The sequence below is a fragment of the Antedon bifida genome, chromosome 8 (genome assembly GCF_963402885.1).
Source record: "Antedon bifida chromosome 8, ecAntBifi1.1, whole genome shotgun sequence".
Classification (NCBI taxonomy): Eukaryota; Metazoa; Echinodermata; class Crinoidea; order Comatulida; family Antedonidae; genus Antedon; species Antedon bifida.
In genome coordinates, this window is record NC_136233.1 from 11,226,167 (window position 1) to 11,252,216 (window position 26,050).

Sequence of the window (26,050 nt, forward strand, 5' to 3'; positions counted from 1 at the left end):
CTTGTAATTACATTTATTAATAATCTTGTAATATTTCTGGTAGTTTAATTTTAAATCAGAAAAGTTATAATTAAATTTGTCGCATAAAGTTTTGTTCGTCGCCATAGCAGCTAGCGCTAAAATCAGCAGATAAGAGCATGTGAAAGTGTAGCCCACAAGGATAAAGGTTGTTCCGCATATGCAGTAATCAATATATTAGGCACGCAACTGTTTCGTTGTTACGGTTTATAAAAAACTGTGTTTACATTGTGGGCGGTCCGTGCCCTTCGGTTAGAGTCATGGAAGCTTTGATCTCAAACTGATGCATATCCTTCTATTCCTAATAATACATGCTTTTTAGCAAAATTAATTTTTATTTGGTCAGCTGATCTACTTTATTTTCAACTTTCATTTAAAAATTGGTCGGTACACATTTAAATTCTTTATAGTTTGAGATCATTTAGGGGCCTCTCTGGTAGTGTCATAAAGCGTGACAGTAAATGGTAAATGTATTCAGTAACTGGAATATCCAATCTGTTTTAAATATCTTATCCATGCAGCATGAAAAAAATGAACCACAAAACCGGTTTAGCCTGAGGCAGTTATGTGAGGTCATACTGGAATATGTTTTTTATATCAAAAAATCACAAGAAAAAAAAAAGCTGGAGACAAAAAAATCACTTGGAATATCGGGTTACAAAAAGATTGTTAATTTATTATTTATAATTATCAGTATTTAAATCATTTTTTTTTCAGATTATAAAGACAATGGCCTTAAATTACGTAACCATATTTTGCATTGCGCTTGGATTCATTCACATGGCTTATGGGTAAGTTTTGTTCACGTCACAAAAACCTAATAGGAAAGTGTCCCCAGAAAAGGGGTGTCCTAAATTTCTACTGTATCTTTTAGATATATTGTCCCCAATAATTGAATGTGAATTTATTTAAATGTGTTTTAAAAAGTGAGAACATTTTTTTTTAATTTTTCATATTTTTATACAGTACATCTTTAATACAATATTATTTATTAATCTTGGTTATTTTTTACAGACGGTATGTTATCATTTCACCTGATACCATACGTCCTGGATTGCCGCTCATTCTTAGTATGAACATTGAAACGGAAGAGTCTTTTACCATCGCTGCATCGATTAAAAACTCTGCCTCGCCTATCAATGTTGCATCAATTATACGAAACTATATTGGTAGTACTGTTGATACTATTGAATTACAGGTAAGGCCTATCTGCAACAAAGTCAATTTATTAATTGATTCATATTCAGAATTTAGATTTCATTATTTTTTTAATAATTTTGTAAGTTTATAAAAATTTAAAGAGTTTAAATAACATAGTATTAAACTGATTCCAAATAACAAGAGGGAATTAAGCCATGATTCAAGAAAGAATATATTTTATCTGTTACCAGTTTGATTTGAAGATTTCTGTAAAAAATTTAAATGTTCAAGATGCTACAGTAGTTGGGTCAACATCTGTTGCAGCTAATAGTTTCACTGCGATAGCCGGTTAAATTTCCGTTCCAACACATGGTTGTTTGTAACTTTTATTTTGCGAATGCCAAGCGGTTATTTTAAATTTCTCCTGTTTCTGCTGCCGAAAAAATTAGGCAACTACAGAATCATTAACTGATTATTTTTGCAGCAGAAAGAGTTAGTCTGATTCAGTGGGAGATATTGTCTATAAAGTAGTCCAAAATATATAAGTCAGCATTCCCACAGACACCTACTGTATATTGGTCCTAGATAAACAGTACTACTGGTCCTATTTAAATAGTGTCAATACACCTGAAAAGAAAATCAAACATGACTACCCTCCCAACACCAGATTTGCTTTTAAAAGTTGCACTACCATTCCAAAGGTTTCTGCAAACAATTAGACATTTGGACCCTTCCCAACCAAGAGGATGTGGTTTTGAAAGGGTTGACTCAGATACATGAATAATCAAGACACAACAGTTATGCTATTCCTATTATAAATTAGGTTCACACATTCAGTGCTAGTAGATCCTGTTTTTTAACTGTCAACATTTATTTAGTTATAGTTCAGTGAATTTTTTTAAGTGTGTCGGTACTCCTAACTATTCAGTATCACGTACACAAGTACAATACACTTTCCAAGCTGCCTTTGTTTGTACAATACAGGTTGTTAAATTACTCTAAAGCCAGGGCTACCAGTCTACCGTATTATTTAGATGAGTGCATTAATTTTATTGATTTTTGCATAGTTATTTTATTTCTTTACTGTGATGGATCAACATCGCATCAAGTGGATCAATAAAATATATTTTACTGTTTACATTAATTTAACCTGAGTGCTGTAATTTTCTTCTGATTAATGCTAGATGAGTTAGTAGTTATTTTTTAAAAACCAAAAATTAGCGAAAATAACCTGCTTGACAGTACTAACTCATAGATATTCAAAACCAGATGAACATTTTTTAGCTATACAGATATGTTTTAAGAAATAATTTTTTTTCTTGATGGGCAAGCCTATAAATAGGTCTTCCTCATGCTTGATTAAAAATCTGCATTTCTGTTGTTTCTTTATTTTTGTTTTATTCATATAAGAGATAGCCAAAACAATACCAATACCCTACACTAAACTTATTGTGTAGTTTTGTTAAGTTGTTCACTTTTGCACAAAAAAAAAAAAATATCGATTCTACTTATTAAAAAGATAATAAACAGTTAAATTTTAACTAAAAACTCAGTAGTATTGAATTTTACTTTTATTACAATTTTTTGTAGGTTTATAATTATGTTCACTTTAAATTAACTTTAAAAAAAAGAAAACTTTCTTTTTTACGTATCTATCTGGTTCATCAAACTTTTTTTTCAACTTGTTCCATACTTTGACCTAGTTTGTACACAAATTAATTCTAATGATTTGATACCATACACAGACTTCTTTATTTAAAGCATTGCTCATGCTTCAGTGCCCCTTATACTTTAATAATTACATCATCAATACAGATCTGTAATATTTTGCGCTTGAATGGCATAGCTATGATATTTCTAAAAATATGCCAGACCCTAGACATTTTTATTTATTTTAAAGAAAAAAAATGTAAGAATAAAAAAGAAAACAAAAATGTTTTCCAAAATCAAGACTGTTTAACATATAGATAGATAAAAACGAATGATTTACATTGGTTGAGTTTTTTTCATTTTCTTTTTTAATAATTGAAAAAAAAAATACCTACCCTATATTTTTGGGCCTGTTATTCCAACATAACCCCTTTTTTTTGCCAGGAAAAAAATTGCAAACTGACATATTAACCTGATCTTTTAGTGCTGTTAACTTGAAATTAGTTAATATGTACTTGTCATGTTGACGATTGCTCAGGTGGCCAATGCAATTAATAATTTGTAGTTATTTTGATCTCCTTTCACACATTGTTAATCTTATAATATTATATATATAAGTATACAGTACATTGTACTGTGTGTTGTGTGGAAAATAAATAATAAACAAATTGTTTTTTTCAGGTACCAGATAGTGCCACTGCCGATGGAATTTACACTCTGGAGGTTTTAGGACTAAATGGTGTTAAGTTTACAGAAGAGAAAACATTGAAGTTTGTTTCAAAAGGTTTTTCCATCTACATTCAAACTGATAAAGCCATCTATAAACCAGGACAAACAAGTAAGGGCAGATGTGGTGTTGGATGAATGTACATCATGTGGTTAGCTTGTTCATTGAGATTCAATGAATTGGAAAGTTATGGAGTGCAGTGATATCATTGTCACTGCATTTAACTTAACTTAATTAAGTGTATTAATTACCTATGTTACTGTACTGTAAATAACTGTCTCTAGGATTCACCTAACAAGCGGTTGACCCTTAACCTAAAACCTGAAATTGAAAGAGCAATACCTGTATAACAATGTATTAAGAAGGCACAAGACAAGATAAGGAAAAAAAGATAAAAAAATGTGACTCTCTAAAAATAAAACAGGACAAGACAATTAAGATTATAAGCAGTTTCAAAATGTACTATATATAAGAGAGGAGTATGTAATTGATAGTGTTAGTAATAAAGTGTAAATTAAACTTAGTTTTATATACATAATAATATCAACTTGACAGTTTATTTTAGAATGGAGAATTGGGCCGAAAAAATGCTCAACCCTAGAGACATTTTTATTTTAAAGAAAAAAAATGAAAGAATAAAAAAAAAAACAAAAAAAAATGCTTTGTTTTCCAAAATCAAGTCCATTTAACATTCTTAAAAATACTGGTTAAAAGCGAATGATTACAGTTTTTTTTCTTTTTCTTTTTTAATAAAAAAAAAACCTACCTACCTATCTTACCCTACCCTATAGGTATTGACGATGTTAGTAATAAAGTGTAAAGTAAACTTAGTTTTAGTTTACTATACAAAATAATATCAACTTGACAGTTTAATGCCAGATAGGAGCAGACATTCTTACAGTATAACAAAAGACACTTGTGATATATTGTATTATTTTTTATTGATATGGATTATTAAAAGTCATTTGATCATACAGTATGGTTAGCAATATCCTGTTAGCTAAATCTGAGCTTAATCAATTTTTCCATATTATGGAGCTTGCAATTTATGTACTGTCTTTTAGTGCTTTGAAATATTTTTACTATTTTAAACCATTACCCTTTTCAATTTTTCCTTTCTTTTAATAGTCAATTACAGAATTTTTGCTGTGAACCCTGACCTTTCTCAACGGATGGTGAACTATAGCATTGAAATCAAGGTAATATGGTTATGGATATTTTATATTTTTGGTTTATAATACTTTCTTGCACAACTCCACCCCCCCCCCCTCCCTCTGATCTACAAAAAAAAACCAGCTAAATTTTTTTCTTTGTATAATAACTTGAGTTATTCTGTTTGGAAACCTTTGTGCACTTTTTTTGGATGGTCTTCAGTGTGCTCAACAGAAAATCATTCAAATATTAAATTAGTTAATGCCATGCAGGCTTTGTCAACTCTCAAAATACTGTTAACTAAATGCTCAACAAAAAATGTATAACATTACTGTTTTGTCCCAATCGAAAATGCCACATTATTTTGGTTATGTAGGATCCATCAGAAAATCTGATCCAGCAGTGGACTGATTATCAAACGCCCTCAACAGGGGTAGTAGTGGAAGAATTACCAATGTCAACTCAGCCAGTACTTGGTGATTGGAGTATCACTGCAACATCTGGTGTAAGTAACACAATCCATTTTGATGTAAAAAATATTTAATATACGAAAATTATGTTAAATTAAATTTGAAATTATATAAGGTATAATCGTGTATTTGCATCCTGTTTCTTGGTAAAATACAATCGTAAATAGTTGCTCATTTTATATCCATCTCAGGTCCCCAATTCTTTTCGCGAATTAATTAATTTTAAGGTCTAACAGGACAAGGCAAATTGTTTTCTTCTAGTTTTGACCTTATTACAGTTTTATTTGCAACTCACATTATTGTTTTGTATTTATCTTGACCGTATTAGATAAATTGTGCTGTCGCATAATGAATCTGAATGTAATTTCCTCCATGCTCAGCACTGGATCATTGAAGAGTGATTTTTATGTTGCCTTAATGACTCAGTCTGTATTGTAAAAATGAAATGTGGACATTTTAACTTGAGTTATTTATTAATCAATTTTGCACTGCTTTTTTATCTAGCACTTTTGTTCATGCCTTGCATTAAGTCCAACATTCAGATTATTATTACTATACATCTGTGTTCTTCTATAGGATGTATCTGCATACCAAGTGTTCACCATAGGCGAGTATGTCCTGCCCAAATTTGAAGTGTCAGTCACATTACCATCTTTTATTACAAGAGGGGAAACATCATTGGAAGGAAGGGTTGATGCCACGTAAGTTTAAAATGGAGAACATTTTTAAATCTCATTAAACAACCGTAATATAATGCTAAAGTCACCTTTTCAAAGTAGATAATAGCAGCGGCCTAGTGATGGTAAATAGCCATAACTAAAGCTAATGAAATTTATGAAATGCTCTACCAATGTTAAATGTTGTCTCTTTAGATCTTATATTAGTATGTATTGTGCAGCCCTTTGGTGTAACTATCGTATGAAGACTATTAGATCTCTTAATGTATGCTACAATAATGCTTTGCGCCGTATACTTAATGTCTCTAGAAGTAGTAGTGCCAGTGCAATGTTTATTGAACATTGTGTCCCTTCCTTTAATGAGTACATGCGAAAATCTACCTACTGTATGGTTTCATGCAACGTATGTTGAATAGTGGTAACATCCTTGTTGCTTGTGTTTGCAAACATATGTTCCATAACTCCAAAATGTATTGTAGATGGAGAAGCATTCTATATACTTTAGTTTAGAGTTTACAATTTTTCTTTTTCTGTTTATTAGTTTATTAATATGGATGATATTTCCAAAATAAAATGGAATTGAATGGTGACCTTTGCTCCTTCGTGAAATAGAAATCCTTACTATAAAAATCCAGGTTATGGTCTTGTGAAGGCATGAAAATATTTCTTTTTAGTTTTTTTTCATTTAATCCACTGAATTTATATAGTTAGAGCTTAGCTTTTTTAATATATATTTCAAATGCAAAAGATATTTAAACAAATTATTTTAGTAGAACCATATAAATTTATTATAATCAGTTTTGTTACGTTTTAGCTTTTTTGTTTTTGAGTGGCACGCGACAGAATGTTTGTATAAATGTGTTTGCTGAAATTTATAAAATAAAATAAGATGTACTTGTAAAGTACATTGCTAGTGTAATACAGTAAACTGTGTACTACAATACTATGATACGTAGGAAGGTGCCAATGCAGATTCGGGACCATGTGCAGCATGATACCTGTCTACCAAGCCCAGGATCCAGGATTAGTCACCTATTGTGTACTATATGCTGCTATTGTGATGCAAATTAAAATCCTTTGGCACTATGCCTAAAAATCATATTACTTTTCCTCTCATACTATTTGCTCAAACCCTACCCATGAGGCCCTGTAATAGGTATAATTTAAATGAACTGTTGTGTATTTTAAATATCTTGCATGTCTTCTGATCCAATGGTAATTGCTGTATAGTACCAAGAATATATATACAAAGAAGCCCTGGGTACGAAATTAGAATTAGACTAGGTGGGATTATTCTCGAGCATGGGATTATATTCGGATCATATAGTATAAAAACCTCTCTCTTTTATTATATTACATAGCCTATGTAAATACGTGATGGTGATTGGTTAAAACTGCATCACATGACTACTGCTGCGAGGATCGATGATATTGACTGTGTAATTTTCGTGTTGCAACACTCGCGTTTGGCGATAAATAAACAAAAGTCATCTATAACTGGGAGTTGAACTTGTGATGATTTGTCACACCATCACAAGACAATGTTTCATTCGTTGCGCCACGCAATTTGCTTGAAGAAATTAATCAACTAAACTATATTTAAACTATGCATACATATAGCACCCTCATTTGTTATTAGTCCTCCCTAGATGTGATGAAAGACTGTTTGTGATTTGTTAATAATCATGGTAGTAACCTGGTACGCGCGGCGCGCTGAACATCCAGTGATTCGGCTCCTCGAAGAAGACGAATTATTATTTATTCGGCCTACCTGATAATATTTAATAATATTATTATAATTAATGTAGGCTTATTGATGGAAATTCTTCTCTTAATTTAAACGACCTAGGCCTAAGTGAATATTTTATTGCCAAGGAATCATTAATTAGTAATTATCTGTATATTATTCTTCGCAAGGTACAGTAAGGTGAATGCAACGCCTAACCAGGGAAGAGTTAAATTACAACTCTTCCCTGGCCTAACTAGGCAGGCTTATTACAAGGAGGCCTATAGCTACACCCGACCCGGCAGTAGATATTCAACTTGTTGTTGGCTATGTAATATAACAGATATCGCCTTTTATACCGGTAAAATATAAGATTTGACAACCCCTTGGGAATGACATTATGTTCTCGAGGAATATATCTTATATTTAACCTCTAAGCAGGCAATCTGTATAATAATGCTGCTTGTGGAGTGAGAAGTGAATGTATTATTATTTACATTCAAATTTACCTAAGAGACTGCTTTTGAATTTGTTCAGCCAACTGTGTACAGGAACAATGAACAGATCTGAAACTTGATATTAAACTAACAATGTCTTTATTCTAGCATAAATTGTCACAAACAAAAATTTTCTTTTATTTTTGTACATAATGGAAAGTGCCAGTTTGTTGTATCAAAGACCTATTTTAGCCTTAATTGTCATATGCACCATTTGCACAGGCTCTTTTAGTAACTCCAGGCATACCATGTAATTGTGATAAAAACCTGTAGATAATTAAATACATACAATTAAATTAAACAAACCTAATTATACAAAGCATACCTTTTATTCATATTTTGATATTATTATTCACTAATCAATTATTATATAATTCATTAAAATTATAATTATAATAATAATAATTTACTTGGCAAATTTAAATTACAATCTTGCCAGGAACAAGCAATAGGCAAATACCTGAATGGATAAAAATTGTTTTACTCCAAAATTAACAAAACACTGTATTTTTATCAATTACTTAACAGGATAAGAGGATTCTTTTCTAAGATGACCAATATCATTGCTATTTATTAAAATAAGTAAAAAAACAACGAAAAAAAAAATGTAATGAGATATTATGACATAGGCCATTCTAAATCTTTCCAGAACTTTTATTTATTCAGAACAAAAGTTTTCTTCTATATAGTTTTATATTTTGACATCTTTTAATTGTTTCTTTTAGATATACTTATGGAAAACCTGTTAAAGGAATGGTACTTGTGAGGATCACAACTGGAAATCATGAAATAGAATTGAACATGGCTGTAAGTATGAAAAACCCCCATCAGACAATGGTATCATCATCATGGTATAATTATTTTATTCTCGTTTAAAGTATTAAAAAGGGCATAATAGTACCAAACTTGTGTCTATTTACATCATTTGAAATATAAAAAGTTAAAAAATAACAAATATCAATACAAAATCAAGCAAAATTGTATAGAATTCAATAAATTATAAAAATTGATACTAACATTGACAAGAAAAAAAATCATGCCATACACAATATTGAAGTCAGCTTTATTAAAGCAAGAGAAACGATCTTGATTAAAAAGTTTCTAGTCATAGAAGTTTTGCAAAGTTATCACATGATTGTGATAGTACTCCACTATTTACTTTTCAATGGTGTTTTGGGAGAGGGTAGGTGTATGCCATACTATATTTCTGTACAATTATGATTTCAACTTATTGGTTTCTATTCCTGATTCTGAATGATGCTGCCTTTCAATTGTACTGTTGTTTTCTTAATGTGTTTTTATATTGCTGAAATAAAGTTTATTATGATAAGTGGAGTATTGTTTGCCAGCAGCAATATATCATTTGTTTCTATGGTAGGCTTTATGTTGCATTATTAAGTTAATACATGATATCTTAGTATAATTGGAAATAAATTAGTTCTTTCAGACATAGAGAATGTTGGTACTGTACTAAGTGTCTTTCAAGTACATATTGTTATGCACATATGTATTTATTGATCTCATTGTTAAAAAAAATCAATACTTAATATACATATGACACAAGCAATAATAGAAAAAATTTCAAATAAGTCAAATCATGGTTGATAATATTAAGACTTTACAATTTAAAAACTACAATTTATGTGATGTACCTGTTTCAATAAAAGAACATTTTAAAGTCATTTGTAATATGAAAAGCAAACTGTATGTTATACAGACAGATTAAAAAAAGGTTGAATTTTAGTTTCCTGTAATTTCATTTTAAGTACCACCAGTTTTATTTCTAGTACTACCATAAATAAAAAAGTTAGCAGTCCCTAGTTGTAAGGACTGGTTCCTTGTTTAGGGACTTAATCATATTCAATAGTTACAAAAGATGCTAGTTACAAACATTGATTGACAGATTTTCATATACTTATTTTTAGATTGATGGAAGTAAATCATTCTCTGTTCCTCTAGATGATTTTGAGAGACTTTCTGATGGAGTAAACTTCAATGTCATTGCCATTGTAACAGAAAGTCTAACCGGAAAAGAACATAACTCAACAGCTTCAACAGGGTACTTCAACAGGCCTGTCAAAGTGGACATCTTGGACGGAAATTCAAAGACATTCAAACCTACTTTGCTGTACACTGCTTATGTAATTATTTTTATTTATTTCGGGTTTCTGTAGACAAAAAAAAACAATAAGAATATACATTTCTTTTTGAAATTTGTTTAGTTGCAGAATGCATCTCAACTCTGAGGTTTTTTCTTATAGATTGCGGTTACAAGACAGGATGGAACACCTCTGTCTGATGCAGAGAGGAGTGTGCCGTTGCTTGTCTCTTACAAAGACCGTTATACCTTCAATGATGGTTCAAGGAATTCTGAAGTGTACTATGAAATTCCATCTACTGGGGTTGTGACTGCACAAATTGATGCAAGCATCCTTTCAAATGATGTATCATCAATTTTTATACAGGTACCGTAGAACCTCTGTTAAGGGGACTCCTATTGAAATTAACAATGTCAGTTGTGACTTGAAAACCATAGTGGTGTACCTGAATATGTGTAGGCCGTATAAAACATACATTGCCTCATAGGAAAGTGTTAGCAGGTGTCCCAAGAAGGGTTATATTGTAATAGTCTTTGCATTTATAGCTGAGTCAACAAAATCTTTCAATTTTCAAACTTAAACTGACTCGTTAAAGTAGGAAATGTATAATCATGAATTTGATGATTACCAGAAGTGATGAAAACGAAAAATGTGAGTAAATAATAATTATAATTCACTCCAATAGGCACGGTACTACACGATGGAGGAAGAAAGCGGGTATGTTGATGATTTTAATGTTGATGCCGTTGAATCACCGAGCAATTCGTTCATTCAGATCATCTTAGCCAATTCGGGATTGAATGCAGGAGAAGACGCCACATTTACGATCACGTCAACAGAAGTTCCGCCTAACATTGTTTATATGGTATGACATCATCGATGGTTACCATTAATCGTTGGTTTAATTATTAATATGCATATTTCAATAATGTTGTAAATATAACATAAATTTGTGTGATATGTATAATTTAAATTTAATGGAAATATAGATAATAATAAATAACATAATTATAATATAGATGGGAATTCAATATAAATGTATATAATATAAATGTATATAATATAAATATAAATGGGAATCTAACAAGATCATTTTCACTATTTAAAACTCTTATTCTAAATCCATAGACGCATGCTATTTGTAATATAAATATATAATATAAATAATAAAACAATAAATGTATACATTATGTAATATAATGAAAATTTAAATGTAATATAATTTGTTTAATTCTGTAAATATAAGATGCATGTAAAATGTAATTTAATTACATTTTAAAATAATTAAGTTGATGTGTCAGTCAATGGTTTACAAATTTGTATTTCTTTTTTTGCATAGATTTTATCCAAAGGCAATATTGTTCTAACTGGAACACTGGCTGGATTAACTTCTACTCAAAATACATTGAATGTTGCTATCACAGCTGACATGGCGCCATCAGCAAAGTTGATTGCGTACTACGTTCGTTCCGACAATGAAACTGTTGTTGATGTGTCAAACTTTAATGTAGATGGTGCATTTAAAAATCAAGTATAAAGTTTTTTTATTTAATTCCATTCTTTTTTTATTACATTGGTAAAATTAATCGATATTAAATAACAATTTATGATATACTGCCTGAAAATTATTGTCACTTATCTGCTCTTATCTTCAACAAATATTATTGAAATAGATACAGGTACTAAAATTGTAAAATTGGAAATTACTATAATTGATTGAAAATTCTCTCTTGTCCATACTTATGGTCAATACCATTTCTTTGTCAGTACTTCTATCAAAGAATGACTGGTTTGGAGCAGGATTTTTTCCAATTACTTCTTGAAGTTACTTCATGCAGAAAACAGTCAAAATAATAAAATCAATGTTTATTGACCATTCATAGGTCAGTCTGTCATTCAGTAGTGATGTTGTTGAACCTGGTGATAACATTAATGTTGACATCGCAGCAACCGGGGGCTCTCTCGTCTATCTATTGGCTGTTGATCAGAGTGTTCTACTTTTGAAGTCTGGAAATGACATCACTCAACAGAAGGTAAGGACAGCATATTAATTATTCTCTTTGAGTGGTCAAAACGGGGACACTGCAATCAACAATCAGGTTCAAGAATTCTCGACCATTAGTTCTGGTGGCAGATCAGGCCTTCAAGAATAAAGACTAAAACACTGCAGATCCAGAGGTACACATCTAGCTTGTGTGCACTTAAAGAACTCAAGATATGCTTTGGAAGTTCTGATCCATTTTCAGTTTATCGCTCTATCAGGCTAACAACAACAGTTGAATCATTTTTAGTCATTATGTTCCAATGAGGTGAAACTACTTCTATAATAACTATATTTATATGGGTGATCAATTAGCATTAATTTTGATTTATTTTTAGAGTAAAATGTAATATAAAAAATAATAGAAAATCTATGTAGTAGAAATGCATGCCAACATTATTCTACTATAGTTACTTCAGTAACTACATTTGTTTACAATATTCATAATACATTTGGTATTTGTTTTGCAGTGACTGCCTCATAAACTTCATTTAAACAAACAAGGATCATACATTATTGGAGTAAAATCACTGCACTAGAATAAGCCTCTGTCTACAATGACAAACTAGTTTGATAACAAAAAGTGTGATGTACCCAAATATGGTAGTAATATGATATCATCATGTCCATTTTATTATATGTGCACATCACATTTTTTTGGCACATAATGTTTGAAAGTGTAGACAGAGCTTTACACAACATATCATATCCAAATATTTTTTTTACCTCAGGTGATCGAAGAGTTGGAAACATTTGACAGTTCAAACAAAGGTAATGGTGATGTCCATCCATTTGGAGGAGGATTTAGGCTGCCATGGTTCTGTGCAATCCCAACAGAAGGAAGCTATGCTGCAGAAATATTTGATGTAAGTAATTATGCAAGTATTATGGTGCCAAGAAAGCTGTCAAATTGATAGAGCCTAAAGTACTTCCACCCAGCCTAACTTTCTTCAACCCAGCCTATTTTCTATTCAGCTTAATAATGTAAAACAATCCTTAAATCAAAATATATATACGTATAGTTATGAGACTTTCTTTTTAGAATTCTGGAGTGATTGTTTTGACTGATGCTGAAATACCAGAAGAATATGATTATCCATTTTATAGTAAGTTATGAAAATGCTGTGCTTTTATTTAGTGCTTAAAAAAAGTACCAATATGTCTTTAAAGTTATACATAAATTTGTTTAAAATGCATTTTATAAGTGTATGTAGTGTGGTTCACAATCCCACTCCTTCTAAAGAGCAAATTTCTCAAGATTTTTTTATATTTTAAAATAAATCCCAAGAATCTTTCCCTGGTTTGACCTATGGGGTCATACAATGCTTGCAATATATTATATGAAAGCATAAGCATTTTGAGTGGAGTTGTGGCTTGGTGGTTATGATGCTTGGCTACCACTCCAAGGGTTCTGGGTTCAAGTCCCGTCACATGTCAGGATTTTTTCTAAGGACCAAATTACTCCACTCCCAAAGACTTGTAATAAGACTTTGTTTATGTAGAGCATCTTATGTATATGTTTGTCTTGTGAACCTCTGAGGGTCCCTAATGATCAGCAATAGCTGGATGGATCACCCTCATTAAATATGGTTAAAAAAAAAAAAAAAAAAAAAAATAACATGTTGCTCTAAAAAAAGGCCCTAATTCAATAATTGTGTGAAATGTGAATGTATACTCTAGATTATCGTGTTTATGCTGCTGCTTTTCCTGGACGTGATTACTTTCAAGAAGATGGTATTCAGTTCGATGACACAGGCTTCGCTGATGAAGCAGTTCAAGAAACGCTTCCAAATGCCAACGATGCCGATTCTGCTGTACGCACTGAATTTCCAGAGACATGGCTGTGGATGGAAGCTACTGTTGGGTATGCCTTCTATTAATTTTCTTTGTTTTGCTCATCTTAACATTATGTATATAACTGAATTAAGAGTGTGATAAATCTGTATAGCTTTCAGTAGCAGTAAATCAACCATTTTTAATGAAGTTTGGTGCCAGAAATGAAACAAAATATCAATTTTCAAATGAAACTTGTGTAGTACATATGCATTTATTTTAACAACAAATTATTATCCTACTTGTATAATGATGTTTTTTATTGTTAAACCATTATCATTACATATTATAGTGCTATACATTTAATTGTTCAATTACAATAGACTAGTTATCGAAATTGAAAAAAAAGTCAATTACAAAATTTGCATAGAAAGGTAGTTCTGGAGATCAAATTTATTTTGTTTTATTTTTGTTACCCAATATATGACTCCATCTCTTCTAACAATAGTGTTGATGGTATGCTTTCAATTGAGACTACTGTTCCAGATACAATCACTTCGTGGGTTGGCAGTGCTTTTGCTTTGTCAAGCTCTACTGGTCTTGGAATTGTTCCAACCACATCAATGGTTCGTATGTTTAGCTATGAATATGTTACTACTACCGTATATTTCTTCTTCTTCCCACCCACCTGCAACACAAAATTGGGCTGACTTTGGGGGTGGGACTATACCCGGGGAAACCCTGGGTCAGGAAAAAATGATTGGTAAGCAAACTCATCTCTGAACTAAACTGACTAGAGAGAGGCCTTATCCAAACCAAAAGTCAATACTGGGACTATAACTATACTCTGGGATATACTTGTTTGTGAAATGAGACATAAAGTAGGGGGTGGGATTATACCTGAGGATATGTGGCATATGGTACACTGTTTTTAGTTCTGTTTAATGAGCATCTTTGCTTATGTTTATACTGTAGATTTAGCCAATGGTTTATTAAATGGTTGATAAACATGATTGTCGCTTCAGAATTGAATCTGTATGTTTTGCTTCTAGGTCACAGTATTCAAACCTTTTTTCGTGTCCATGAATCTTCCGTATTCTGTGATCCGTGGTGAAAACTTGGCATTAGAGATCCTGGTATTTAACTATCAAACTATGGACATTACTGTAAGTAATTTATATCTGCAATAGGGGCTTTTTGAGTTGAGTTGACGTGGCTAGAAAATCCAGTAGACTATGAATGTTTTTAATCTTCAAGCATAAGCACAACATTGGTTGTGGTAAGTATATTATTTTTAAATATTTGGTCTTTTATTTTAGGCTGAGATAAAACTTCACAAGTCTGAAGACTTTGACAACATTGAGTTTAACAAAGGTGGTAACAGCATTGATGATAAAGTGACAGAAGTCTATGTCAGTAAGGACCAGGTCAGTCTTATTATTCATATTTGTTATGTAAATAACATAGGGCTTAACTTGAAAAGAGTAAAATGTTGAGAATTTAGGAAAGCATATTCAAAACAAGAGAGGGCACTATAAATTGAACATAAAAGGCATTAACAAAGAGAAGGTGCTATTTAAAATTTTAAGCATTTCTGTTTATACAATAGTCTGGAAATCTTTTGTCTAGTAGTACAGTAGAGTCTAAATAATGAACGGAAGACAAAAGGTTGACTCAACAGCTCCTGTGATTATCTGGAGACTTGGGATGGCTAATTCTAATAATGTATGGTAGACCTACACTTTCTGACTTTTAACACATTATCTTTGTGATTACATTAGGGTTTGCCATATAGATGGGTTCAGTATTAAAGTTTTTGTCAGACATTTTAAGTATTTTATGTTTTTTTGTGGAAGATACAGATTTCGAGAACCAAAATAAGATCAATTTACAAATGTTATTTTTAAAACTTTCTGGAAACTATAATTTATATTTTGTTGTATTTTTCTCTTTTTGCAGGTTGTTAAAGCCAATATTCCAGCTGGTGAGGGTGTGTCGGTGTCATATGCCATCATCCCAAAGAACTTGAAATTAATGGATATTCAGGTGACGGCACAATCCACAAATGGCAGGGATAGTGTTATTAGACAGCTCCTGGTAGAGGTAATTTTTGTTTGTTTATTTATTATAGTTTGAAAAATTAAATCAAATTCTTCACCAGCAGCCGTTTAAAAAGGAAAAACGAAATGCACAAATAAGAAATGTCAGTTGCAATGATCATCATTATATTCAACAATTGTTTGAATTTGCTGAAAATGAATCATTTAGAAAAAAAATGCATTACCTTCAACAAAGAAAACAAATGGAAATAACAAACTTAAATTTTGAAGTTGTAATACTATGACTTATTTTACAGTTAGTTTACTATGCATACACATAAGGATAGAGTAGGTATAATGTATGTGCAGTAAAATGTGTCATTACTTAACTGTAAGCCTGTTCTCCCAGATGGCCCAGTATAAAACCACGATCAATACACCAGGAGGTGATTGCCAAAGTGTACCAACCAACATGCAATACACAACAAAAAAAACCTTGCATCTCATCTAAAGAACTATAGGAAACATCTTGCCTTATTCTCTGTCAACACTATTAAACTAGTTTGACAACAAATAGTGTGATGTGCCAAAATATAGTAGTGCAATGATGTCATCGTGTCCATATATGGGCACATCACATAAGTTTGATAGTTTAGACAGAGCTTACGGATTTAAGAAATATGGCAGGTCTTGATCCTGTGCCTCTCAAATGCTAGTATGATATCCCTTACTGCACCACACCATATGTTTTACCTGTTTGTTGATAATATGTATTTCTTACATGCAGCCTGAGGGTGTCACTGAATTTTACACAAATGCAGACTTGATTGATTTAACTGAAACCGACAACAGTTTTACAAATTCATTTCTGATTGATCTTCCTCCGAATGGTTTAATTGATGGATCTGTTTATGTAAAGTTGGCCACAACAGGTGTGTCATTTCTTCTAATTATTGTTAAGTACCTTATAAAAAAAAAGAATATTTGCTTTACCTTTTCGTACAGTTTTTTTTTCAATCCAATGTTCGTGGCTTTAAATGAACCTAGCTATGCCAAACAGATTATGTTCATTTCAGGTGTATATGTCTATTTATACACACTAATGGCTTAATGTCCTTTTTGAAGCACCAGTTTGCCTATGCCTGCATATAAATCAGGCCAGTCTGATCCTTTGCCATTATACCAGTATTTTGACTTTTACTTTTAGGGGATATAATGGGACCAACAATGAGTGGATTGGATGAACTCTTGCGGATGCCCTCTGGATGCGGTGAGCAGAATATGATAGGCTTTGCTCCAGATGTCTTCATTTATGATTACCTTACAAACACAAATCAGAACAATCCAGAAATCAAGAAAAAGGCACTCGATTTCATGAAAATTGGTAAATCACAATTTCATTTCTACAGTATGTTGGTTTTTCCTATTTGATTTAATTGTGCATGGATCAAGTAGACACAATTATAAACTTGCCTGAAATTAACATGTTGTCAGTAGAGAGAGAGAACTTGCGGTTAGAGAACTTGCATGGATCTTATTCCCCTTTAACAGCGGCACTTTCTTTCTGTCAGAGAAGGCTTGCATAGCAGCACAAAAATAAATCTTTCAGTGTCTTATTCCCTTCAATGGCAGCTACTACTTTCTTTCTGGGCTACCAGAGACAGATCGCATAGCAAAAAAATGGATCATTCGATGTGTTATTCCCTGCAATGGCAGTTACTACTTTCTTTCTAGGCTTCCAGAGACAGATCGCATAGCAGCACAAAAATGGATATTTCTGTGTCATATTTCCCTTTAGTAGCAGTAGCACTTTCAGAACCAGAGAAAGGTCATATAACAGTACAAAGATGTATTGTTATCGTTGCCTTATTCTCCTTTGTTAACTCAGTGCACTTTCTTTCTAGGCTACCAGAGAGAACTTGACTACAAGCATGTTGATGGATCTTTCAGTGCTTTTGGGAATAGTGATCCTTCTGGAAGTACATGGCTGACAGCCTTTGTTATTAAATCATTTGTTCAGGCCCAGGACTATATTTTTGTAGACAACAAAGTTGTTGAGAAGGGAATCACTTGGTTGTTAGAACAGCAGAATACTGATGGATCATTCATGGAACCGGGCAAGATATGCCACAGAGATATGCAGGTTAGACGATAGTAATTTGGTTATGTTTTCCAGTATGTTATGAGACGTACAGTATGTTATTACACACCTGATTTTATTCTTGCTATTTGATTGGTTAATTTACGCATCGTGTGTCGTTCAATTTTTTTGCCAATTACTTTTACTAATGAATGTTCTTAGAGAGAAAATGTATATATTCAAAACATTTATGATTCTGCTTTCACTCCTAATAATAATTTACTGTAAAAACCATTTTAACTCATTTTGCTCACTTTAGTTTTGGTTTGTGTAATTTGAGTGAAATTAATGAAATTGGAGCATTTTTTTATTTGTGCTTAAAAAAATAATTGGTTTGATTTTCAGGGAGGAGTATCAGGGCCTGTAACACTTACTGCATATGTGGTGGTTGCGATACAAGAAGCTAAGAATGGGCGTGGTTTAAAACAGGTTAGAATATTCATATAATATTCACTATCCACGACTAGAGGGCCTATTCAACATATCCGCTCTTTCAGTTCAACAATTGTTATTACTGTACAGTTAGAGGAAAAAAATGGCAAAATCAGCACTTTGGTCATGTTACAAGTGTTGTCAAAACGATATAGATTATCTGATAAAAATCCTAGAAAGTAGGAAACCTTTTTCCATTTTCCTCTGACTGCTTACTTTTTCACTTATACTTTACTTTTTTTCAGGCAACTTTAGATGGACTTACCAGATCTTTGGATAAGGCTAATGCCTATATTGTTGGCCAGTTCTATACTTTCAACAGGGATCCCTATATCTTAGCTATCACCACGTATGCCCTAACTTTGAGTGGACATGCACAGCGTGACACTTTCCTTACTGCATTAGAAGCTCTTGCCATTGTTGAAGGTACTGTACTGTGTTTACAATAGAAAAAGTTGGCTATAACCTAAATTTGACGGGTGAAACTTTTAGATCTTATTTGATTGTTTGATCACTTTATTTCTGAATAACAAAATTCCATATACAAAAAATAACAATGGAAAGAAAACGAAGATTACACCCAAAATATAATTTTTTCCCATTAAAAAGAAAATAAAAAGAATGTTTGACTCTATCGGCCGGTCCAGTCCACAACAGTTCTCTTTCTTTGCTTGTTAGTACCAACAATACAAGCACAGTCCGACTCTTCTTGACGATAAGGTCACTGCCACTGCTAGGTCAGACTAGGTCACCTGCTTTGAACACATTCACTACTCCACAGGAGAAATCCTTTCTTTTTTGGTAATGAGAATTCGATTACACGGCCTGGCATCCACAAAACATAAATTCTTGCATTACCATTTATAAACGTCCTGCTCCGTTCACTGCCTTCTCCTTTCTTTTTCTATCCTGTCACCTGTTCATTGAAAAAAAGAAAATCACAAAAAACCAAAACAACAGTACCCTCAGCACTGTTGTTGTTGTTGTGTCTTTCATCATACATCTTTTCACATTTTACCATTGATATTTTTAAAGGCGGAATGAAATACTGGCGTCGCCAGGATAAAAACACAGATGATGATGAGTCGAATGGAGATATCTGGATTCGACCGTATGGAAAACCGCCCTCATCTGATGTCGAAATGACAGGCTATGGTCTTCTCACCTATCTGGCACGTGACGATACTTTGGGAGGAGTGTCAATTTCAAAATGGTTGACTAGGCAACGAAGTGAAATTGGAGGGTATTCCTCAACGCAGGTACAACATTTTAATTTTTAAAATAAATGTTTTAAAGTAATGTATAGGTTGAATAAAAAGACTCAATTGGATTGAAGCACAAATGCGAACATATACTTTTCCTGTGTTGAACAAAAGGAACATAAAGATGTTAAAAGCTCTTCTAATAATGAAACATAAATGCTGCTATTTACAAATCTATTAAGATCTCATTTTATTTCATCCCCTACTAGGACACTGTCATAGCCATGCAAGCCCTCATCTCATATCATATGCTCTAAGACTTTTTTTTTCTTCTACTAGGACACTGTCATAGCCTTGCAAGTCCTCGTCTCATATCATATGCTCTAGGATTTTTTTCTTCTTCTACTAGGACACTGTTGTAGCCTTGTAAGCCCTCTTCTCATATCATGTGCTCTAGTACTTTTTATTTCTTCTACTAGGACACTGTTGTAGCCTTGCAAGCTCTTGCCTCATATGCTGGTCAGATCAGCGTGAATAGAGGTGAGGTTGTTATAGATGTAACATTGTCAGAAGATCCAACCTACACTCAGTCGCTTATTGTTAACAGTGACAATGCTCTCGTATTTCAGCAGTTGGAGGTAATGTATTATTCTTAATAATTTATTGTAATTCATTAATTATTTTAATTTACATTTTGTAATTGATTGTGCTGATCATCATGTTAAAGTTATTCTGCAGTTTACTGTGCTACACTTTCTATTGCAATATTACATATGATTTTAGTTTATGATGAAATACTGTAACTGAAATGAGTTAAATAATTCAGTTAAAGAGTAAACAAAATGTATTTGCAGTAATTGTAGTTGTATAATGTTGACATGGTCCTTTATTACAACCCATAATGTTTAGATTCCTGTGTCATCTGGTTCAGTTGATGTATCAGCCTCTGGAAGTGGATCATTTCTTTTACAATTCTCTGTTATGTACAACGTGCAAGAAGTTGTAGAAGAACCTGCATTTAACATCACAATAGCAGTGATTGACAATGATTCAAACAATATACAGATTCAAGTGTGTGGACAGTAAGTCATTTTATTCAAATACTGTGCATTTAATAAATAAATCAACGAAATATTCTCTTAATTGCAATACACTTCCAGATGTCCTCAGGGCAGTAAATTCAATTCAATTCAATTCAATTTCTTTATTGCTGCAAATGCCATCAAGGGCTAATATCCGCTTAAACATATACTACATCATACAAACAAAATGTCTGTTAACAAGACAGGTTTACTTACGAGAAGTGTGACTGATAAAAGGCCAAATATTTTTAGTGTCTATGACCAATATTTTGTGGCGTTAAATTTGTTGGTTGGTTGGTTTAGTAACCTAAATGTATGTAGCTAGATTTTTCAATAATTTTTGTGGATGCTATAACAACTTTAAGGTGTCCTACTTTTTGGAATTGAATTATCATACATGATACAAAACATATCATCATTTATTGAGGACCTACATTTTTGAAACAGTGGCACACTACTTTAAAGATGTATTGTCCCTTGAAACACAAAAAAATGAAGGTCAAAATATTCTAAATTTAAATTGGCCATATCAAAGTAATATTAAAGTTATTCACTTTAAGTCGAAAATTCGAGCCAAAAACAATAAGTTTACGTAATTAACAGGTAAATTGATTTGATTACATTTCGTCTGGAAAATCGTTGCGAGCGAAAGTAAACAAAGATTTCAAACCACGAGTACGCATTATGCATATGCTAATTAGGATTGTTGACAACTCGTCACGGTTGAGAAGTATTTTCACACAGATCGTGAGGAAGCTTTATGATTATGCATACAGAGTAGCCAAACAAGCGCGTTTCATTATGGGATATGTTTTGATCGAAAACTTTTAACAAAAAAACGTCTGTATTTCACTTTTATTTTTTTTTTTTTCAACAAATTTTTGGTGATAGTTAATAACTATTATGATACTTCAAAATTACCCAACTTTTTTCGAAATCTGTTATTTTTTATTTTTTTGGAATTAGTCAAAGGGACAATACATCTTTAATGAATGTGCTTACAATAATAATAATAAGAACAATCCTAATTATATAAATATATTGTCATTGATTTTTAATTCGTTTTATCAGGTATCTGAAAGATATTGTGCAGAGCGGAATGTCAATCATGGAAATTGGTATCCCATCAGGCTTTGTGGTAGATGAGGATAGGATCAGACATGAACTTGAAGACATTGCCTCTTTGCAGAAATATGAATTTCAGAAGAGAAATGCTATTCTTTACCTTGATGAGGTAACAATTTTACTCTGAAGGAATTGGTTCAGTTGGGTGAAATGAAAATTTAAAAATAAAAAATATGTAATCCAACCTTCACCCTGTAAATGAAAAAATAAAGTAAAAATCATGGCCCTGTCTCACCTTGATTTAGCTAGAATATCTCAAATTTTTTTAAACCACTGGAGCTTTCCAATTTTTGACAAATGCACTGGACATTCATGTCAAATTAAATGTATAAATAATACATCGAAAAACATTGAAATCATATTGAAACATCATGTCAATACTGCTGATGTCAATATAAATTGTTTATTTCATCTCCTCCTCTTTCATTTGTCCATGGCTAAACGCTGTCTATACGATTACTATAGCTTTGTGGTTGTTTAGAACACATAAAATATGTTGCAAAATATTATCTTAACGTACAGTATGGCTAACTTATTTATATTTAAAACGTGTTTCAGCGTATTCCAACTTACTTATAACATATGTCAACATATAGACATGTGTCAACGTGCCTCCGTGTTCGCTTAACTTATACAGAACTTTATAGGGTAATTAACATACGCCAGTGTACTCCACAGATGTTTATTTCTTCTAATAAATTGCTAGTTTGTTTATTTTCCATAAAGTTTTTTTCATTGATTTATATTGCTTGATTCCAGATTGCATACAGTTTTCCAACTTGTGTAGGTGTTGCAGCTTACAGGACAAATATTGTTTCCAACATAAAACCAAGCCCAGTGAAGTTGTATAATTACTACCAACCAGGTAAGGAATCAATTAAATCAAAATCAGAGTGATTTATTGACTCTCTCTGTTGACTCTTAAACAAATGTTGGTCTAGCACTGTCCAACATTGAATGCTTAACAATGCGGAAATCATGGTGTTGAAAGGTGCGAGAGATGCAGGACTATGCATGAAATATGTGTTGAAAATTTGTGTCTGGTGCACTCCAAATTCATGCCCGCAATTTTGTGAATAAACTTGTGTATTAACGTAGGTCACAGCAATGCATGTCATTGCAAGAAATTGTGGTGCAGTTCACGATACGATATGTTGACCATACAGGCCATGTGAACTAGCGTATGTAACAATGTAATAGTGTTTATGTATTTGTAACATATTTGGGACAATACCATTATACAGTATTGCATTCATTGAAAAATGTGGAACAGTGCATACCAAAATGTATGTGCCGATGAGGCATAAGAGTGTAACTTGGTAATATGTCAATTGTCTTCACCAGATGAACAAGTCACTAAGTTTTACTTGCCTGATGCTTTGAGTAATTCAAATATCTATGAATTGTGTGATACTTGTGGAGAGGCAATCAGCTTGAGTGCGGCAGACACCACACCAGAACCCTCTGCAGCGGTCATTCAAATGACCCCTCACCCACTTCTCAACATCGCTACACTCATCGTGAGCTGTTTCATTACAGGGTTAATGCTTGGAGTAAACTATCAAGGTTAATAAAATGTAAGGTGTTTCTTCTGAATTAAAAGTTTAATAAAATATGTCTCTAAACAAAAAAGAATTTTAAATGCATATCATGTTTGTATACTTACTCAAATTATATAACAAAATATTTTGTCATTTTAAACATTATTTGTAGGACTTTTTGGTGAAATGTTTCACTATTACTATTTTTTTATAACTTGAGTTACTTAAATATTATTATTTGATATTTCCTAGATGGATTAAAGATATTACAGTACTTTTTGATTTTTTTGATAACGTTTTAAATTTCAATAATTATCAAAAAAGCAATCATAAAAAGATAATAAATTGTGTTATTTTTCTAAAAGTTTCGGGTAAATTGATAATTGCAATACTATTCAATATTTAGCAATATTAGTATAATATTTTGTCAATCAATTTAATTTTACAAATCATAATAACCATTATAAGGTGTGTGGATCATGCAACATGTTACAATGTTGGAAAGCTTTTGATTTGTGATGACTGGTGACCTACCTAGGTCAGGTCAATCAATGTAGCGTCTTTCATCGCCTGGACCTAGATATCACCAAATCTGTGTCTAGGTCGGAATGAGGAAGCGTACAAGGTCAGGTCCATCAATGTATCGTCTGTCATCGCCTGGACCTAGATATCACCAAATCTGTGTCTAGGTAGGAATGAGGAAGCTCATTCCCAATATCCTGCATGCACACAGTGGATAACATGACATACTTTGATCGTCAGTCGTCGCAAATCGAAAGCTCTCTATTATTAGTAGCTTAAAATTTCACATTGGACCTACACACAATGTTATATAAAAATTAGCTGAATATAACTAATTTTTTTTGTATAACATGTTTAAGCTAAATACGTTTTATTAATATATCCAATCTGCAGACAGTATTGTTTCGATCTTATTAAATCTCGTCAGTGCAGCTCAGGTTTCGAAAATGAAATGTACCGCAGAACTCGCACAATAGGCTGAGCCAGTTATGTGGGGCATGGTACACTGATTATGAACACAAAGAGTGCACAAGCTCAACCAGCGTGCTTTGCAAAATGCATGTATTATAATATATTGCTTTGGTAAAGGTTTATAAACTATTTTTTGTTATCACTCAAGTTTCTATCTTTCTCTTTGTAACAAAACCTTGATTTTTTTTAATAGAAAAAAATAAGTTGAAATACGTATTTAATATATTGAGAAAAATAATAATTAGATTTTTTGAAAAAGAAATAATATATATATATATATATATATATTATATTTATTGATTTGTAAAAAGTTAAGATTGAAATTACTGGATTTTTTAGTCTTTTCACATAAGTATATTGCATGTTTATTAAGCCTCTCATTAAAGCTGATGAACAATTACAATTAATGAACTGAGACTTTGAATACGGTAGGCTATTTTGTAGTTTTAATAAAGTTATTCAACTCCCGTAGAAAAAAGAAACAAACAAAAATAATGATTTCATTTACAGAAAGACAAACTAAACAGTTTTACCCAAAAAACTGTTGTCAAAGACAATTTTGACTTTTTTACTTTAATACAGATTTTTCGGGTAAACAATATCTATTTTCAAACCAATTGAATAAATGAAACCAGTGAATAACTATTATGTGGTATTAAAATGTCTATTTAAAAAAAAAAAATGTGTGTCTTTAATGAACCTTTGGATGGCCGTAAACATACAGTGACACGACTGATCTTTATGCTAAACTATGCCTGCATGCTACCACCACCTGTTATTGCTTGAATCTATGTGTGTTATCATGCATAACGAATCATATATGTAGTAGAAACACACCCAGTCTTATCGGGTCGATTGTCTACGAGTCTAGAACTACCGTACTTTGCAGACCTAGTTCTACTACTTTAACAGTTAAGTACCAAACATTATTTAAAACTCTAACCTTTTTAACACTCTGTAACAGAAATTTTGAATTGTATGTAACTTGAACCAGAGAGTTGCTAACAATGATAATAACTAGCAGTAACCCGTGCTTCGCACGGTATTTTTCTGCCCAATGTGGTTATATACTTTGCATGGGCAAGTATAATAAAATAAAATAAAAGGTCAAATGACGCCTCACTCACTTCACAACATCGTTACACTCATCGTGAGCGTTAGTCTGGGTTCCAGACGAATTGACTTAATATTAGTAAAAAAAAATAAATATTTTGGTACATATGGCGTTTCATACGTATACTGAGCGTATCTGAGCTTGTATTTCAGACAAACGTCGAAAAACCTCGAAATAACTAGAGACTTGGGGAAAATCTACATGAGCGTTAAAGATGTATTGTCCCACCAAAATATGAAAAATGAAGATTAATAAAATCAGACTTTGAATAGGCCATAACAAAGTTAAAAACAAAAAAAAAACAGAAAAAATTATCTTTTCACTTATAAAATGACAAAATAAACAATTACATTTAACCAAAAACCCATTTGCCAATCAACTATTATGTGACATTAAAATGGCATATTCAACA

At 32.1% G+C, this 26,050-nt stretch overlaps 1 protein-coding gene across 1 annotated transcript; it reads left to right on the top strand.

The window, feature by feature from the left end:
- Positions 1–735: 735 nt before the first annotated feature.
- Positions 736–25,155, top strand: LOC144851089 (CD109 antigen-like). Its single transcript, XM_078708614.1, has 30 exons — positions 736–809; positions 1,033–1,216; positions 3,490–3,646; positions 4,664–4,734; positions 5,064–5,192; positions 5,734–5,858; positions 8,783–8,864; positions 9,983–10,198; positions 10,319–10,522; positions 10,842–11,021; positions 11,496–11,687; positions 12,040–12,189; positions 12,929–13,063; positions 13,240–13,303; positions 13,878–14,061; positions 14,479–14,596; positions 15,023–15,136; positions 15,290–15,397; positions 15,930–16,073; positions 16,797–16,941; positions 17,217–17,393; positions 17,914–18,152; positions 18,495–18,578; positions 18,827–19,007; positions 19,617–19,840; positions 20,263–20,421; positions 20,693–20,865; positions 21,937–22,099; positions 22,750–22,855; positions 23,335–25,155. Exons 1-30 carry the CDS (start codon positions 748–750, stop codon positions 23,559–23,561), a joined length of 4,497 nt encoding a protein of 1,498 aa, XP_078564740.1. The 5' UTR covers positions 736–747; the 3' UTR covers positions 23,562–25,155.
- Positions 25,156–26,050: the final 895 nt, after the last annotated feature.

What these genes read in the sequence shown, in the direction of transcription:
- LOC144851089 (XM_078708614.1), top strand. Translation starts at nt 748, where the DNA reads ATGGCCTTAAATTACGTAACCATATTTTGCATTGCGCTTGGATTCATT. An exon ending in TGTAAAGTTGGCCACAACAG is followed by an intron (nt 16,942 to 17,216) that starts GTGTGTCATTTC and finishes TTTTACTTTTAG; the next exon opens with GGGATATAATGGGACCAACA. An exon ending in GTATAATTACTACCAACCAG is followed by an intron (nt 22,856 to 23,334) that starts GTAAGGAATCAA and finishes TGTCTTCACCAG; the next exon opens with ATGAACAAGTCACTAAGTTT.